We start from the raw sequence: 17,697 nt of genomic DNA on the forward strand, positions 1-17,697 counted from the left end.
AAGGAAGATGACCAAGAATTTAACTCCTTTATTGCTTTCACTAACTTCACCTTCTTCCTCATTTTTAACTTTGCTCAGTATTTTATCATTGTCAAATTCACAATGCTTATACCCAGCTCTTTCTGTGGAAGTTGAAGAAAAACATTTCTTAAATCCTTCAAACTCTAATCTCAGGATTAATTTGATCCTTTGCCTCCTTTTATTCTGCAACAATGCAGTTACCATATATTACCACTAGATGGTACTTAAGGCTGAATTTTAGTTATTCTTCCCAGGGCTTTAAGCATCGTGCAAATAAATACCTAGGTCTGTCAGTTATATTACAAATGAACTTGCATAGAAAAGTTGGCTCTTTCATTCCTGTCATTGCTGAGGTAGTCATGGCCATTATGCTCAATTACTGGTCTGTCTCCCTGAGGGTAAATCACTTGCAATAATGACTTTTGCTTTTTGTGTTTCTCTTTCATTATTTTTTTTTCTAAATCAGTGATGAAAAGTTTTTGTTACATTAATTTATAAATCTTATTAGTCATTTTTTATGCCCAAAAAAGATGCTATGCAGCGTTCAATAAGAATGGAAGTTTTCAATTCCTAAATGAGCTCCATTTTTGGATGCCTAAAGTATTACCTGAAGGACTGTCTTTGTGTTTGGCTTTTTAAATGTTGGGGATTTTTTTTTCCTTCATTTTGGAGTTTTGTTTTATTTTTGTTTTTGTTTTAATCTAAGTTGTGGTATTTTGGGGGAGAGTAGGTCAAGACAACTTTAATCTTAAGTCTTGCCAGTGACTAATAACTATGTAGCTCTACACTTACTGCTTAAATTCTCTGGACCTTGGTTTTCTAATATATAAAACAAGGAGTTACACAGGATGGCTCAAATCTTCCCTTCTGGCTCTAAAATGCTACTTTACAGAATATGGTGGTTGAGTTGGAGGTTAAGAGGATAGATGAAAACTTCTGTAAACTTTAGAAAAAAGAGATACTCATGGGGCTATTTAATTTCAGTCTGTTCTTGACGCTGTGGTAGATATTCTGCAAAATGGGTTATTAAACAGACCATGATCTTCCTTGCCTAATGGGCATGTTGATATCACAAGGATAATTATAGTGTGGTAATGCTGTAGAATAGTAAGCGTCAGTAATCCATGAAATTAGTTCCAAAGATTCAGATCATTTCCCTCATTGTACGCAATAGATTTTGCACAGGACTACTAACAGCACAGCCACTACTTAGGTATTCTTCAGTGACACATTTTTGAGTTTACATTATTCTACATTATTTATCAAGATAAGGAAAGAAATTTTTAGTGAAGTAGTGAGTGAGAAATGAGGTCTTAGCAGTTCTGTTCAGATAGTGTTGAACAGAAATTACCACTTGTCTCCTGCATAGTTAGAAGATGAGCACACACACAACACAGCACAGCTTCTGGTACTTTATATTTAGAAGATATTGAATAAGTGAGAGGAAACAGGGCAAGTTCAGGAGGAGGAAGGAAGTTAAGTGGCAGCCTAACAGGAGTGACACAGTGGGTTGAAGACCAAACACCTTCATGGAGAGGAGATAAAGATATCTGTGCTGTGTTCTTTGTAATGCAACTGAAGCAAAAGACAGTGGTTCAGATGGTATGGCTCTGCACAACCCTGATGAAGTAGAATGATTAGAATAATTTGGCCAGAGTTTGGATATAAGAAATTACTTCAACAGCAGTGTTAATAAAGATTTGTGGTAAATAATGCCATACTGGTATTGGAGAGTCTGACAAATTCAAAGAACTAACCCCTAGTCAAAGGTGGTATCTATGGAGTCTGAAAGAAGAGATTGAGTTAGAATACATGAAGTAGGTGTCGGGGCATGGCAAGGAAGGCTTGTACCTTCAGGGTTATTTTTGTAATTCGTATTTATAAGTACGGAAGTGTTCAGTCATTAAATGTTGGTAGTTTCAGGTTATTTATTCATTCTTAAGCTGCAAAGTACACTTTAAAACGTTCCCACCTAACATTCTATGTTTTCTTAGTCGCAGAGTGAAAAGGTCAGATTACACTGGCCTACATCCATGCCATCTGGAGATGCCTTTTCTTCCGTGGGGACTCATAGATTTGTCCAAAAGGTAAGCTGATGTCAGAATTTATTGGAAATATATATTGTTCTTCACTGTTGATGGAACTATCTTGTTGTATTAGTTTTCCCTTTTCTTGAATTTAGGAATAAGATTTTTTGGTATTGTATACTTTCTTCCATATACATCCTCCAAAACAGTTAGAAATCTTCTGAATGTAATGTTTTCTTTTTTGTTTAAGGAGAATGGGGGGATGGGGGTGGATAGGAAATGGCTGGTCTAAAATAGCTAACCAGAAGCAGAGCCAGTTATGTTAAATCACTTTTTTCTTTGGGGTTAAGTGATATTATTTTGTATTATTGGAAGCATTGCATTCTTTTTAGAAAGATTTTGGAGCATAAACCATAATAGGTGCATGAAGTCAGCACTTGCTGCTGAGCTTGTTTCATATAGTGCTTTGTTCTCTCTTTCTTTATCTTGTGTTTGGAAGTTGGTACTGAATGCTCTGTTGTGCCTTTGTTCTGATTACTTGGTTTTTTCTTTGTCTGTCTCTGGTAGCCCTATAGTCGCTCTTCCTCCATGTCTTCCATTGATCTAGTCAGTGCCTCTGACGATGTTCACAGATTCAGCTCCCAGGTACTGTATGACTGTATAGAGTGGACTTGAGTCTTTCTGTGCTATATTTCCGCCTGCTTTCCCAGTTCCTAGATATCTTTTGGTTAGGACACTTGCTTTGGTTTCGAATTTTAAATAGTAACAATAAGCATTAAAAAAGGCCTTCCTTATCTACTAAATAGTTCCTCTGTCAGGCTTGCATGTGCCCTTTGTATCCTCTGCTGTGAATAGCTTGGAATTTTGCCATATAGGAGGTACTCCTGAAAGAGTTCGAACTGAATTGAAACAAGCAGAAGATACCTGGTTTTTAAATATCGTGTAGTATCTGTTTCTTCAGACAGGATTCCGCAACTTTGATGAACATGGTTTACAGAATATGTTACAGCATAAAAGCAGGTTTCAGCAGTCTCACTTCTAATCTAATTTAAAGTACCTCATAATTCAACAAGGAAGTATCTTTTAAATATTTGTCTCATTACTCTTGTCATACTAAGCTCCGTTGAACTGATTTTATTTGTTATGCAAATTACCCTTGGATATTATAAATTAATATTCCTGTTCAGGTACATCACTAAGTATTTAGGAATTTAAGACAGGAAGCTAGATGCTTGCGGTCTCTGCCCTCATAGTAAAGTCAAAATATTATCAAAGGAATGTTTTTTAGTATCAGCATTAGTTTTTAAAATTTTTCAATTCTTCTATCTTTGCCATTCAGCTTTGTATCTTTATGTTGATTGTATTTTATTGCATTACATCATGTTACCTTATGTTAAGAAGCTGAGCTCTCTACCCTATGACCCAGCCATTGCACTACTGGGTATTTACCCCAAAGATACAGACGTAGTGAAGAGAAGGGCCATATGCACCCCAATGTTCATAGCAGCAATGTCCACAATAGCTAAATTGTGGAAGGAGCCGAGATGCCCTTCAACAGATGACTGGATTAAGAAGTTGTGGTCCATATATACGATGGAATATTACTCAGCTATCAGAAAGAATGAGTTCTCAACATTTGCTACAACATGGACAGCACTGGAGGAGATAATGCTAAGTGAAATAAGTCAAGCAGAGAAAGACAACTATCATATGATTTCTCTATGGGTAGTAAGGAGGGCACATATTGCATGGTGCACTGGGTGTTATACACAACTAATGAATCATCGAGCCTTACATCGGAAACCGGGGATGTACTGTATGGTGACTAACATAATATAATAATAATAATAATAAAAAAATCATTAAAAAAAAAAAAAAAGAAGCTGAGCTCTCTAGTCAGAATGACTGAGTTTAAATCCCAGTTAGTTGCATGATCTTGGACAACTTTTCTTTTTTTTTTTTTTTTTTAAAGATTTTATTTTATTTTATTCGACAGAGATAGAGACAGCCAGCGAGAGAGGGAACACAAGCAGGGGGAGTGGGAGAGGAAGAAGCAGGCTCCTAGTGGAGGAGCCTGATGTGGGGCTCGATCCCATAACGCCGGGATCACGCCCTGAGCCGAAGGCAGACGCTTAACCGCTGTGCCACCCAGGCGCCCCTTGGACAACTTTTCTAACTCTTCTGTGCTTCACTTCTGTAATTTAGCTAGAACTGTGATCTGGCTAGAGCCTGGCATGTTGGAAATGCTGGATAAGTGTGAGCTTTTATTAGCTATTATATAGTTGCTTATTAGCTATTATAATAATAACAGTTTCTTTGAATAATCAAAAATTTCTACATTATTTTTTCTCTGTCAGAGTACACTTGACCCTTGAACAACGTGGGAGTTGGGGCACCACATATAACTTTTGACTTCCCCAAAACTTAACTACTAATCGTTAATAATATAAACAGTTGATTAATATATTTTATATGTTATATATATCATATACTATAGTCTTACAATAAGGTAACTTAGAGAAAAGAAAATGTTATTAAGAAAATTGTAAAGAAGAGAAAATACATTTACAGTACTGCTCTGTATTTATTGATACAAATCCACATATAAGTGGACCTGTGCAGTTCAGACTCGTGTTGTTCAAGGGTCAACTGTATTCCAGTAAATGTTTTTTAAAGTCATAATTTAGAACAGGTTTCTTAGTTTACATTTGTTTTTTAACTATGCAGTAAAGAAGAAAATTAAGGTTAAGGCTCAAAATGTCTTTTTTTGACTTTTGCTGCTTTTTTTCTCCTTGAACTTTTTTGAGTAAGAGATGTATCAGTTCTGCATCAGAAATCGCCCAGAAGCAAACCTATTCCAGTATTTCTTAATTTTGTTCATTTATGCAAGCTTTTTAAAAGCATCTCATATTCACAATAAACCGGTGACAAAACTAGATAATACTGGGATACTTTGGTTTATTCTACTACGCTCCACCTTACATTAAAATAATAAAGTAACAGACTAAAGCTCATCAGTACTGATCACCATTTTCCCTCAAATTATAGGAATACACAGGCTATAAGTGAAAATGTAATGAGAGCAGTAAAAGAGTGTAAGCTATAATAGATGCCTAAGAATTAAGACTTCAGAATGCAGACCTTGGACCCAAGCTACAGAGCTTTAAAACCGCTGAAATCATTCAAGTATAGATGAATATATTACTGAGACACAGGTGACCAGATTTTTGCAAGACTGCCAGATTGTAGCATACTTTTTCATATTTTGTGTAAATCATGTGTATACGTGGAGAAAGATCTTTCTGGTGAAATTTTTTCTAGTATGATGCTCGTGATAATTCAGATTCTGTTTTTAGCTTTTAATTATTGTACTGTTTTATATGCCAAAAGAGGCAAAGTTACAGAAAAATGACATTGAGTTCTTCAAGTATTTATTGTCCTTGCCAAAGTATTTGTTGTCATTAGCAGACTTGGGCTCTGGCAGTTAAGCTCTATCCCCGCTTTATGTCCATAGTGATATTTTATTATTGTGGTAATTATTTATTTAACCCCTCCCCTGTTTACTGTACAATAATACATTCTAATTTAGCAGAACTAGAAGGTAGAGTAAGTAAATTCAGTCACATACTGATAAACACACACACTTTAGTAATTGTCTTTCTCTACCAAAGTAGGCAATTTCATATGTACTGTTTTGTAACCAGCTTTTTTTTTTGTATGATTAAGCCCATTTTCCCATCAGTAAACATGAGTCTTTATCTCCTTGTCTGTTAAAATGGATGTGCATATGGGACTTAACCTATTCACCTAATATTGAGCATTTAGTTTATTTTCAGTTTGTCTCTATTGTAAATAAATATTATATTATAAATAGTGCTACAGGGGCATACTGCTGTATATATACCATCCAGGTGCGTGTGTGTGTGTGTGTGTGTGTGTGTGTGTATCTTTGTACACTTAGCCAGCAATTTCCTTAGAATACATTCCTAGAAGTAGAATTGTTAAGACAAAAGCCATACACACTACTGAGGTATTTTTTATTCTTAATGCCAAACTGTTCATTTAAAAAGTTGAACCAGCTACACTCCCAGTTCAGTTTTCTTTTGTTATGTTGACACTGAATATTATAATGCAGCTAATTTTTGCCAGTCTGATAGACTAAAAGTGGTATTTTTGCTTCTTGGCCTTTTGCATTTCTTCAGTGAATTGACTATTCATGTCCTGTCCATTTTTCTTTTGGGTTAACAGTGCACTGTTAATTTTTTATTAATAAATTATTCTATCCAACAAATCCTTCTGACTCTGTAACAATAAGCATAGTTGTATTCCTTTCACATGACTAAGAGAAAAGAGATCTGAGTAGTCTTTGAACCCTCCTAGACTTTTGTTCATTACATTTTTGTTTTGTCATCAAAAAAAATTTCTGTATTGATAATGTTAGAAAAATCCAGTTAGCCTCCTAAAATGGCATACTGAGTGACTCAAATGGGAGGTGGAAGGAAAGGCTAGAATTGGTGTGCCATCATCTCTTATTTTATATATATTTTTCATAGTTCATTTTCTAAGATGCTGTGTATGTCAGCTTATCATATTCAACTCTAGGTCCAAAAAAATCTAGGACATGATTCCTGAAATTATGCTTAGCCTAATTAAAATTAGTGAACACTATTAAAGCAGATGAAACCTGCCTTAGTGATTTTGATCCAGTCTTTTGTTTTTTAAAGTGATAGCAGATATGATTACTAATATTATTTCCTAGTGTATCAAGATTTGAGCCTACTAACCTATAAATTTGGCTTGTGTTTATTCTTGTCATCCAACTTAATGGTCCCTTATTTCCCAATTATTTTTGATATGCAGTCATAACTGAAAACAATAAACAGAGCAGATCATTTAGGGTAGATTCGAAGTGTCAGTGTGGTCACGAATGCCCGACATACACACACACACATACTGGTCCAATAGTAGTAACACTTACTACTTCAGATTTTATTGCAGTGAACATGAAGTTCGTTATAGTGAGATTTTACCTGTATCACCTCTCTTCTTAATCTCAGTGTTATTACCTAAAGGAAGATGCCATACTGGATAAAGATACCATGATGGTGAAAGCTTTGCAGAGATAGTTTGACTACAGTAATTGGGTACTTCAATTTCTTTAATTTCCTAGAAGCACAGCACTAAATTCATCTTGTTTATTTCTTTGTTGAACTTTTTTAAGCCCTCTTAAGTCAGGGAAGTACATAAGAACAAAAGACTAAACACTTTTCCACAGATGCAGTGGTAATTACAGTAGTAATACCATTTTTTCATCTGTCTAAAAAGACAATGTTTAATGTGCTTACTGTACATTGTTTTAACCTACATGTAAATAGCTTTCACTTCATATTTGTGGAATCTACTTTCTTTGGGACCAAAACACAAAAATATCTGCTCATTATTCAAACGTGAAATAACTTAGCGGGAATGATCTCCCAAACAAAAATACAATTACCTGCATACTTGCCAACAAAAGAGCTTAATATGACACTAAATTTTTTTGAGACAGAACTCTTTGTTTTTTAACAGAGTAAAATCCTTTACATTCTTCTTTCACAAGTTGTCTACTTAAAGTAAGTCTTATATCTGGGAAGCATTTCTTGCTGCTTCTAATCTCATCATAGATGTTGGTGTTCTCAACTCCTAGTGTCCTACCTACAGAGTACATATTCATATCTACAAATTTTTAAGATCTTTGGATCTAAAAAGGGTCAAGGTTTTTCCCAATTACAGTGTGACACAGACAAATGAATCAAGCCAGGGCTACAGCAGTTGTTTTATTTATGCATACTAACTGGAACTCTCTTTGTTCCTTCCTCTCTGGGAACTCAGGTACGTTTTATATGTCTTCATAACTTGAAAATCCTGCGTCGATCCTCCTCATTCTCTTAGAGCAGATTTCAAAATTAGACAGGCACACAAATTTTTCCAGGCAGCCCCTGGAGTTATATTTTCTAATGAAGCCTTTATACAAGTATATGGGGTACCTGGCTGGCATGCGACTCGTGATCTGGGGGCCATGAGTCTGAGCCCTGCGTTGAGTGTAGAGATTACTTAAATAAATAAATATTGTAAAAAAACATTTTTTTTAAGTTTTTAAATTATAGATTATACTATTTGTCACATTTTTAAATTTCTTTCCAGTCTGTAACCCAAAACCATTCACATGGTTTTGAGGATTATGAATCAAGGTATAAAATGTTATGTTAGTGCTTTTTTTAGTACAAAAATAGATTGTAGAACCTCAGTATAAAATTTTTATCAAAAACTTTTTAATGATTATTACCCATGAGGGAGATTCTTAAAGTTATACCTGTAAGGAAGAATGCATTCTGAAACTAGAAAACTTCATGTAGCAGAAGTACATGTCACTGTAACATATTGATACCATCCTCTTGTGTAGAAAAATTATATCCCCAGAGTTAATAATTTTAGCAGTTTTTGCCCTCAAACCATCACTGTATTAATTTCAAAATATGTGTAAACCTGGTTCTAATTCTGTATCCCTAGTGAACATAATAGATTTTATGTAAAATAAGTAGTTAAACTTAGAAATAACTTAAGTGGAAGTATACTATACATATTTCCAACTCTTTCCTGCCTTCTCTAATGAACTTATTATATAAAATGAAATTATGAGTTAAAGGTTAGAAAGTGGAGCTTGGAAAAAGTATCTCTGCATATATGATAAACTACTTCAAAAACCATCTTTTTATCACTTCACTTCTGTTTAAAAACACATTTCAAACTAGGAGAGTTTGCAAATAGCACTCACATGAAATCTTACCAACGAATGTGATTGTGGATTCTTGGAGTGTGAAATCTCAGTGTTATTTGCTTATATAAAATGTATAGGAGTAATTTGTGATAGTTAAAAGCACAGGTTTTATTTAAATTTCAGTGAAAAGACTTGTTAATAATTTACAGGAAGACACTAAAAAGTGATTATTTGTAAATGTTTACATATATGAATATTTGCATTTTCCCTAAAAGAATGTAAAACAATGAAATTGGAGTCAATTAATTGGGGGATTGGTTATTGTTTTAATGTGGCTTATATTCATGGTAGAAGTGAAATTTATCAGTGAAATAATGAAGGTTTTGTTATCTTTTTGTAGGGAAATCTTGCCATATAACAAATTTTCTATTATCTTTGTAGTCTTAAACATAGAAGCACTGAACTAGATTGTCTCTTCGTGTCCCTTTTACCCTTAGTGTCACATGATTTTATGTTTTAAGACATTATCTCTGTAAGGAAGCATTTTATGATAAAGGAAGGCATGGTTTTTCCCGAAGATGCTTATTTTGCTCACTTTATGGACATTAGGCCAATATATGTTATTTGAGTGAAGTATCTTCTTTCTCCCAGTTTCTCCCCCCTGTCATTAACCTGGATGTGATACCTGGAATGTGGACTAAACTCTTCAACACTATATAAAGTCTACTAACCTTTGTGCATTTGGTTGCTCAGCTTTCTCAGAATGTTTCTAAACGGAAACAAACTGAATACCATTCTGTTTTAGAGATTATGTCATGTCTGTGCATTGGATATGGATACTTATGGCTTTATTTTTCTTTCCAAGGTTGAAGAGATGGTGCAAAACCACATGACTTACTCATTACAGGATGTGGGTGGAGATGCTAATTGGCAGTTGGTTGTAGAAGAAGGAGAAATGAAGGTAATTCCCAGTAAAATGTTACAGGTTGCTAACTGCAGCTCCATTACAGTCATACTATCATTACTAAGCATTGATGTGAATGAGGGTAGCATTTTAAAATTTCTTTTAAACAAATTACTACATATGATCAAAGAAACACCAGATATTAGGAAGTAAAATGTACTTTGGCGTTTACACAGTTTCTTTAGGATCACAATAAAAATCTATGAACAAACCGTTCTTTTTTGCCTGGGCCATGGAAAAATAAAATTTGGGTGTTTAGATATGAATAAGTCATAATTAGTTGATGGCTCTATTTGGGTATTTCTCTTTAATTTATTTTTCAATATACTAAATGTTGTACCCAGATGTCACTTTTGTTCCCCTTTTTTGTCTATCCCTCACTTCTTGCCCTTTTTCTAATTGCATCCTCTTTTAATACTTGGAGATGGGTCTGCTAATCTTGTTCACATCCTTAAACACAGGAGACAGAGAATAAGAGCAAGGAATAAGATTTAGAGATGGATTCAAAACAGCAGCTGCATTGAATTTTGGAATACCTTATGCCCAAGGCATTATGCTAAAGATAAAGAGATGTTTAATAAGACTTTGTCCAGCCTGAAACTCTCATTGGGGAAGGAGGAAATTGACATTTAAAGATACTGTTATTTGTTTTTATCTGATAATGTATTGAATGAAGAGCACAGATGAGTAGTGGAGAAAATTGGAAAGGAAAGATCTCTGTGATTTGAAACAGATTGTTTTATACTGAGGAGAAGCATTTGAACTATGTCTGGAAATGGAAGCAAGATTGTGACAAAGGTGAGGCAAGGGTATTTTAGATAAAAAATATAAACACAAGCTAAAACTTGAAAGCAAACTTCTTATTCAGGAGTTTTGCGTAGACTGTGTTGACCAGGATTATTCTAGCAATAGAGATACAATATCAGATATTGGAATTTCTTTTTCTCCTGAATCAGGAACTAATTAAGAAATAAGAAGAAACAAGCAGATGAAATACCAAAATGTTAACTATAAATCTAATAAACTGATTGGAGAATACAGCTTTAGATCAGCAGTGACAAGGTCTTGCTAATGCATTACCTGAAAATTAAACATAACGTTTCTGACATAGCTAGATAATCACAGGCCTTCGCCACAAGAGTAAGCCCCAGAAGAAAACCAGGATACATGCTCTCTGTAGAAAAAGGGGTGAGCCAAGCCTTCCAGTCCTTATTCTGTACTCAACATTCCGATATGTCATTGTTGTCCCCCTAGGGAAGAGAAAGTGAAGGTATGAGGAGAAACCAGGAGTGATAGTCTAGAAGAAGTCCCTCCATGTGGAATGAGAAATAGAGAATAAGTGTTCCTACAGTCCACAATCTTAGAGAGAGAGGGCTTGGATTATGGAGAGTATCAAATAGCCCACCAAGGAGAATAGTCAGTTCTCTGTAGCTGTAGCTTAGCCACTGTGTGCAAAGTAACATTTTAGGAAGACTAAGCTGATAAGGAAGAAACTAGAGACCAAGTATACCACCTAAGAGAATCAAGTACTCAGGGATGAAAGCCTACCTAAAAGAAGTAACCAGTAGTATAAAAGTCAAGCTGTTGGATGTCTTATAGAAGATTAATGACAAGCTTAAGAGCTATGTGGAGTGTGAGGGGAGGATTTAAAAGTCTAAAGTTTCCAGTTTGGGTGACTGGGAAAATAGCAGTCCCAATAACATGAATAAATAAGCATGTAGGGAAAAGTAGTTTGGTGAGACAGATTTTAAGAAAGAAACTATATGTGAAATGCCTAACAGTGTCTGGACCCATAAAGCACTCCATAAATTGAGAGCTACAGTAACATGATTATTCATTTCTCAAAATAACTTAATGCAAAACTTCCTAAAGTAGCAGAACTATAATTTTGAGATAATTAATTTTACTTAGCACTTTAGGTACACAATTTCAGTATTTAAAGAAAGATAGCATAGGGGCTCCTGGGAGGCTCAGTTAGTTAAACCTCCAACTCTTGATTTTGGCTCAGGTCATGATCTCAAGGATCGGGAGATTAAGCCCTATGTTGGGCTCTACCCTGGGAGTGGAGCCTGCTTAAAATTCTCTTTTTCCCTTTCCCTCTGCGCCCCCCCCCCCCCACTCACATGCTCTCTCTTTCTCTCTCTCCAAAAAAAATAAAAAATAAAAAGCAAGATAACATAGATCTTCATGCCATTTTAGCTTTGACTCATTGATTCAACAAATAATTGAGAGCCTGCTATGTTTCAGATACTATTCTAGATGCGGGGTATGTAGATTGAACAAAACTGTCTTAAATCAGTGTCCTTAAGGAGATGATGTTCTAACCAGGCTTAATTTAACAACTCGTGTAATTAGGTGTTTGTTGCATATGCATGTTGTTCATTGTTGAAGTTTACGCCAAATTTGTAGTTTTAAGTATTTTTGATGTGTTGTCAATAATTTGAGATTTTAAATTTTCTTTTAGCAGAATATTTATGTTCCATAAATAGATTTTCACAAATGAAATTCTAAAAAGCAGCAAAATTTAAAAGCCTGCTTTCAAGTTTGTACTTTAGGAGTTTGATTTTTATTTTTCAAATTTGGATTTTTAAATATATCCTCTTTAGGTATATAGAAGGGAAGTAGAAGAAAACGGAATCGTTCTGGATCCTTTGAAAGCTACCCATGCGGTGAAAGGTGTTACAGGACATGAGGTCTGCAATTACTTCTGGAATGTTGATGTTCGCAATGATTGGGAAAGTAAGCTGCCATTTATTAATATATCTTAATATAATTATTATTTTGTTTTTATTTTGAATATAATGTCAAATCCAACCCAGTCTTTGCATGTTATCTACAGTTTACAAAGTCAGTGTAGAAAATATATGTAAAATCTGATAATAGCTTGCATTTACTTTTTTTTTTAACTTACATTTAAATAGAGCTTTACAGTGAAATAGAGCTTGTACAGTGAAAACACTGTACAAAATGGTTCTAACTATATTACAGCATTTGATCCAGTACTTCAGTAATCCTGCCTGATAGGTAGGTAAAAAAATAAAGTTCAGATAGGTTAAGTGACTTGTCAGAAGCCACAGAGCCTAGTTAGTAGAAAGGCCAGAACTAAAATTAAAGGTTTCTGTTTTATCATCTACTTTCCCAGACTGTTGTTCCCTTAGTAAACCCTGGACAGACCTGCTGTGGTCTGTTTAGAGTTATTCTTGGGGTATGTGTGTTGTGTGTGTGGGTGTATGTTCCTCTTAGGAACCAAATTTCTTAAATACAGATAGTTTTGAACATCATAAGATGTTTATCAATGACAGTTTGATGTTCTTTTTTCACAAATATAGTCACATAAGCCTATATAGAACCAGTTTATTCAGTTTCAGTAAATTAGAGATTACAGGAAACGGTCATAGTATTAGATAGGAACTTGTGTCTGAATAACACAGTGTGATTAGAATTGCTTTCTTGTTGTGGAAGCTGGATATTGGGCCAAAGAAAATGAGGTTTCCTGTGATCAGGTCTCATGCCCACTGTCTGTAGCCCTAATATGAACTTCCCTCCCTGTGGACTTAGCCAATATAGGGCAGAATTCTGCTCATGTTATCACAGGGTCCATCAGTATAAGTGAGTTAATCACATTCTAGGAAGAAATAATGTATCTTTTTGGCTACTAATATTTTCTCTTCATTTCAGCAACTATAGAAAACTTTCATGTGGTGGAAACATTAGCTGATAATGCAATCATCATTTATCAAACGCACAAGGTAAAGATCTCTTCATCCCAAAGGGATTTCACTGTAGTTCAAACTGAGACATAGAAATTCCCTAAAGTAAAATTTGGCAGGAAATTATACGCCATAAAAAATCCAAAGACTTTACTAATGATGCATGAATATCACATATTTGAAAGGATATCAGCTCCTTTAAGGCAGAATCTGAGAATATCCAGGAACAGTGTGTTTGATAAAGATCTCCAGTTTAGTTATGTGGACTTAAAGTTTAGAAAATACTGAAATCCTGTTAAATGTTTTTGTAGCATCTAGTCTTTGTAGGAGATGAGTGACTATTACCAAATACAAAAGTGAATCATAGTTTCCTGTGACCATAGTAATAAGGGGAATGGAAAGTATGTTACTAATATATGTTAAGACTGATAGATATGAAAGTCATCTAAGTGGTTTATCTGAAAACAAGTGAAAATTGCTAAGCATAACTGTTAAGGAGTTGGTCATATAGCAGAGCATATGGAAACATTGTCATTTAAATAGGTTCACTTTCATTTGACTTTTACTTCATCTCTTCCTCTGCTATTCTAGATATTTAAAATAGAAGAACTAACATTTCTCTTACCTTATTCTGCTCTGTTCCCTGAAAATTGCCAAATAATATTTTGTGTAAAGAACAATAAACAGGGGTGGTACATGGGAGGATGGGCAAAATAAATGAAGGGAGTTAAAAGGCACAAACTTCCAGTTATAAAATAAATAAGTAACAGAGGTGAAAAGTACAGCATTAGTCACTAATATTGTAATAAGGCTGCAGTAACAGATGGTGACTACACTTACTGTGATAAGCCCGGAATAATGTATCAGATTGTCAAATCAGTATGTTGTACCCCTGAACCTAATGTAACATTCAGTTAAAAAAAGGAAGATAATAAAAAGGAACTATAATTTTGGAAAGATCCATTCAATATAATACTGTATGTTATATAAGAAATACAATAATTCAGTAGGTACTTCATTTTTCTCTCCTTTAAATGACTTTTTAATTGAGCTGAATATATGACAATATTGTGGGTTTGTTATGTATTTCTTGAACTCAGTTCAGTCATGTGAGGCATCTTGTATATAATGATTTTGAGCTAGGCTTGATTTTACATGGTAGCTGCTCAAGAAATGTGTAAAAAATACATTTTAGGTCAACTTTACTTCAATTAAAAAAGAAATACATAACAATGAAGATTCTGCTTCAGCATACAGATTTGGGGCGTCTAAGGGAAGCTTAAAATTTAGTAAATGTTAAAAATACCAATTAATTGCTTTATAATTTGGAATGAATAGAAATGACCAATAATTTAGAGTCAGAAGAATCTTAGAATCTGAGGATAGTTGATCTTGGAAAACAATCTGCTGAAAATATTTCACTTCATAAATAGTAGATGGAGGGAGGAATTTATATAGGTTGTATTACGATCACTTTTTGAAAAATAAAACTAAAAACTATTAAAATAATGTCTCTTAAATGTAATAAAATTTAAGTTATAAGTGAATAAACAAATTGTCTTGGCATAATTTTTTTCAACAAAATTCAGTAATGCTATACAACTTTCCTTTTAAATTTGGCTTCTTTTATAGTCTGATCTTAAAGAGGGCTACTTCTTTCCTGATATTTAAGTCATTCTCATTCTTTAAATTTTCATCTTATCCTCATCCTTGTGGATTTGCATTCAATTAGTTCTAACACAACCAAATTTTCCTTTATTATTGGCTTCACATAGATTTGCTCAGCACTTGTTTTCATCTATTTTTGAAATTTAGCATCTTTAAAACATGAACCATTTCATTTCCAAATTATTTGTGTTGTATTGACACTGTTCTTGGCTATTTATTATACTCAACAATTAGGAAAGTCATTGCAAATATTTTCTCTCATTTAAAAGTACATAGTCTCAGTTTTCAGGGATCTCATTTCCATATCATTCCAACATGGTATGTTTCCTTGCATACCATAAAGTTGAAAGGTGCATGCAGTCTAATTGATTTGGTGTTCTTCAGATGTGATAATGGTGTATCAAAGGAGCAGTCTTCTTACACTGAAATCTTAGCTTTTAGGTCTCTGAACACTCTAAACAGAGGTTAATACTGTACCTAGAAGCAGAACAGTACCAGGGACTTGGGAGCGGGTAATGGGGAGTTAATTGCTTCCTGAGTACAGAGTTTCTGTTTGGGATGATAAAAAATTTTGGAAATAGTGGTGATACTTACATAATATTATGAATGTAATGTCACTTAAAAATGCTTTAAATGGCAAAAATTTTTGTTACATATAACCACCGTTTTAAAAAAATAGATTATTCCTTTGATGCTATTATTTGCAAAGCCATTAATTCATTGTTCATAATTAATCCTTCTCTGGTACTTTCAGATGCTTTCCATTTAAAATTTGACAGATTTTACCTTTGCCTAAGATACTTAGGGGTTTTACATATGTTTCTCTGTTAGTTCCATATTACATATGAATTTAAAAGTAGTTTATTATTTTCAAAAGATTTTTACTTCCTCCACAGAGAGTGTGGCCTGCTTCTCAGCGAGATGTATTATATCTTTCTGCCATTCGAAAGATACCAGCCTTGACTGAAAATGACCCTGAAACCTGGATAGTGTGTAATTTTTCTGTGGATCATGACAGTGCTCCTGTAAGTGCACTTGTATAAATGTGTATAGTTGTGCAGTATAAAGCTGAACACACAGTGCGGAGCAAGAGTGAGACACACACAGATACTTACCTGATAACATTTCTTAGGTTTTGTTTTATGTCATATTGGCTCCTTGGAACAGTATAGCCCATGTGTTACCCAAGGGCAGCAGTCATGGCTGTGAACACCCAGCAAGGGCTGTTTGCCTTTCCTGCAGAGGTTAGAGGAAACAGAACCAAAGGGGTAGATAATGGAAGGCTGCTTTCCACAGTTCCCTCTCAAGCCATGATCAACTGCTAGCAAAACCTCTGTGGTTTCTGTCTCCATTTAGGTCCATCCACTGCTTAAGAGGAGGGAGAATCATTCCTGATGTCATAGCAGCTCGGCATGTGTTATTTATTGGTCCTTATAAAATTTTATTGGAGATGTTGATGAGCTGTGGTTTTGGATACCCTAATGTACTATTAGACCAGTAAGGATTATGAAATACTAGGCATCTACAATATTGATATTTTGTTTTTGTTATTTGTTGGCAGCTAAACAATCGATGTGTCCGTGCCAAAATAAATATTGCTATGATTTGTCAAACCTTGGTAAGCCCACCAGAGGGAAACCAGGAGATCAGCAGGGACAACATTCTATGCAAGATTACATATGTAGCTAATGGTATGTATTTCGGGGTTTCTTTTGCTACACACTTTCTTTTCTTTCTTTTTTTTTTTTTTACTATTATTTTACGTAATCTCTACACCCAAGTGGGGCTTGAACTCACAACCCTGAGATCAAGAGTCACATGCTCTTCTAACGGAGCCAGCCAGGCATCTCCTAGATTTTCTTACTATGATCTAAATGCCTTTTTAATTTTTTTATCATTTAGATTAGTGATTTTTAATTTGGAGAGATGTGTATTAGAATTATCAGGAAACTTTGAAAATAACCTGTCTGAATTTCACCCCGAACTACTCTATCATAATTTCTGAGGCCAGGGCTAGGTAGATAAATTTTTTTTTTAAAGATTTTATTTATTTATTCGATAGAGATAGAGACAGCCAGCGAGAGAGGGAACACAAGCAGGGGGAGTGGGAGAGGAAGAAGCAGGCTCATAGTGGAGGAGCCTGATGTGGGGCTCGATCCCATAATGCCGGGATCACGCCCTGAGCCGAAGGCAGATGCTTAACCACTGTGCCACCCAGGCGCCCCTAGGTAGATAAATTTTAATACTTCATCTCTAGATCACTTTCACATGTGCTTGGCTTTAAGAAGCTTCTTATTATATATTTGTCTAATAAAATATATGTGTAATTAGGAGTATAAGCAATAGTAATTAAGGAAGTTAACAGTTCTTTTTCTCATTGTCAGCTTTTTTGTTTTCTGAATCATTGCCTGCTAGGTTTCTTACTATACTACATCCATTTCCCACCTGCAGGAGTCACTGGAGTCCCTCTAATCAAATCCTCAAACCTTCTTCATGCAGGGACATAACTGCTACTACATTTAAAGAGACAGTTATGCCTGAATGAGGTAT

General features: G+C 34.7%; 1 protein-coding gene across 2 annotated transcripts in view; it reads left to right on the plus strand.

The window, feature by feature from the left end:
* Window positions 1-17,697, plus strand: part of CERT1 (ceramide transporter 1) — a 97,637-nt gene that overhangs the window by 73,152 nt on the left and 6,788 nt on the right. The window contains exons 10-16 of one of the 2 annotated variants that reach the window (XM_040622180.1): window positions 2,016-2,108; window positions 2,616-2,693; window positions 9,671-9,766; window positions 12,376-12,508; window positions 13,448-13,518; window positions 16,044-16,172; window positions 16,709-16,838. In XM_040622180.1, the coding sequence (XP_040478114.1) occupies window positions 2,016-2,108; window positions 2,616-2,693; window positions 9,671-9,766; window positions 12,376-12,508; window positions 13,448-13,518; window positions 16,044-16,172; window positions 16,709-16,838 (730 nt within the window). The remainder of the gene's footprint in view (window positions 1-2,015; window positions 2,109-2,615; window positions 2,694-9,670; window positions 9,767-12,375; window positions 12,509-13,447; window positions 13,519-16,043; window positions 16,173-16,708; window positions 16,839-17,697) is intronic. The other variant, XM_040622179.1, reaches the window with a different exon arrangement.

This window comes from Ursus maritimus, unplaced genomic scaffold, assembly GCF_017311325.1.
Source record: "Ursus maritimus isolate PB19 unplaced genomic scaffold, ASM1731132v1 scaffold_5, whole genome shotgun sequence".
NCBI classification, from domain to species: Eukaryota; Metazoa; Chordata; class Mammalia; order Carnivora; family Ursidae; genus Ursus; species Ursus maritimus.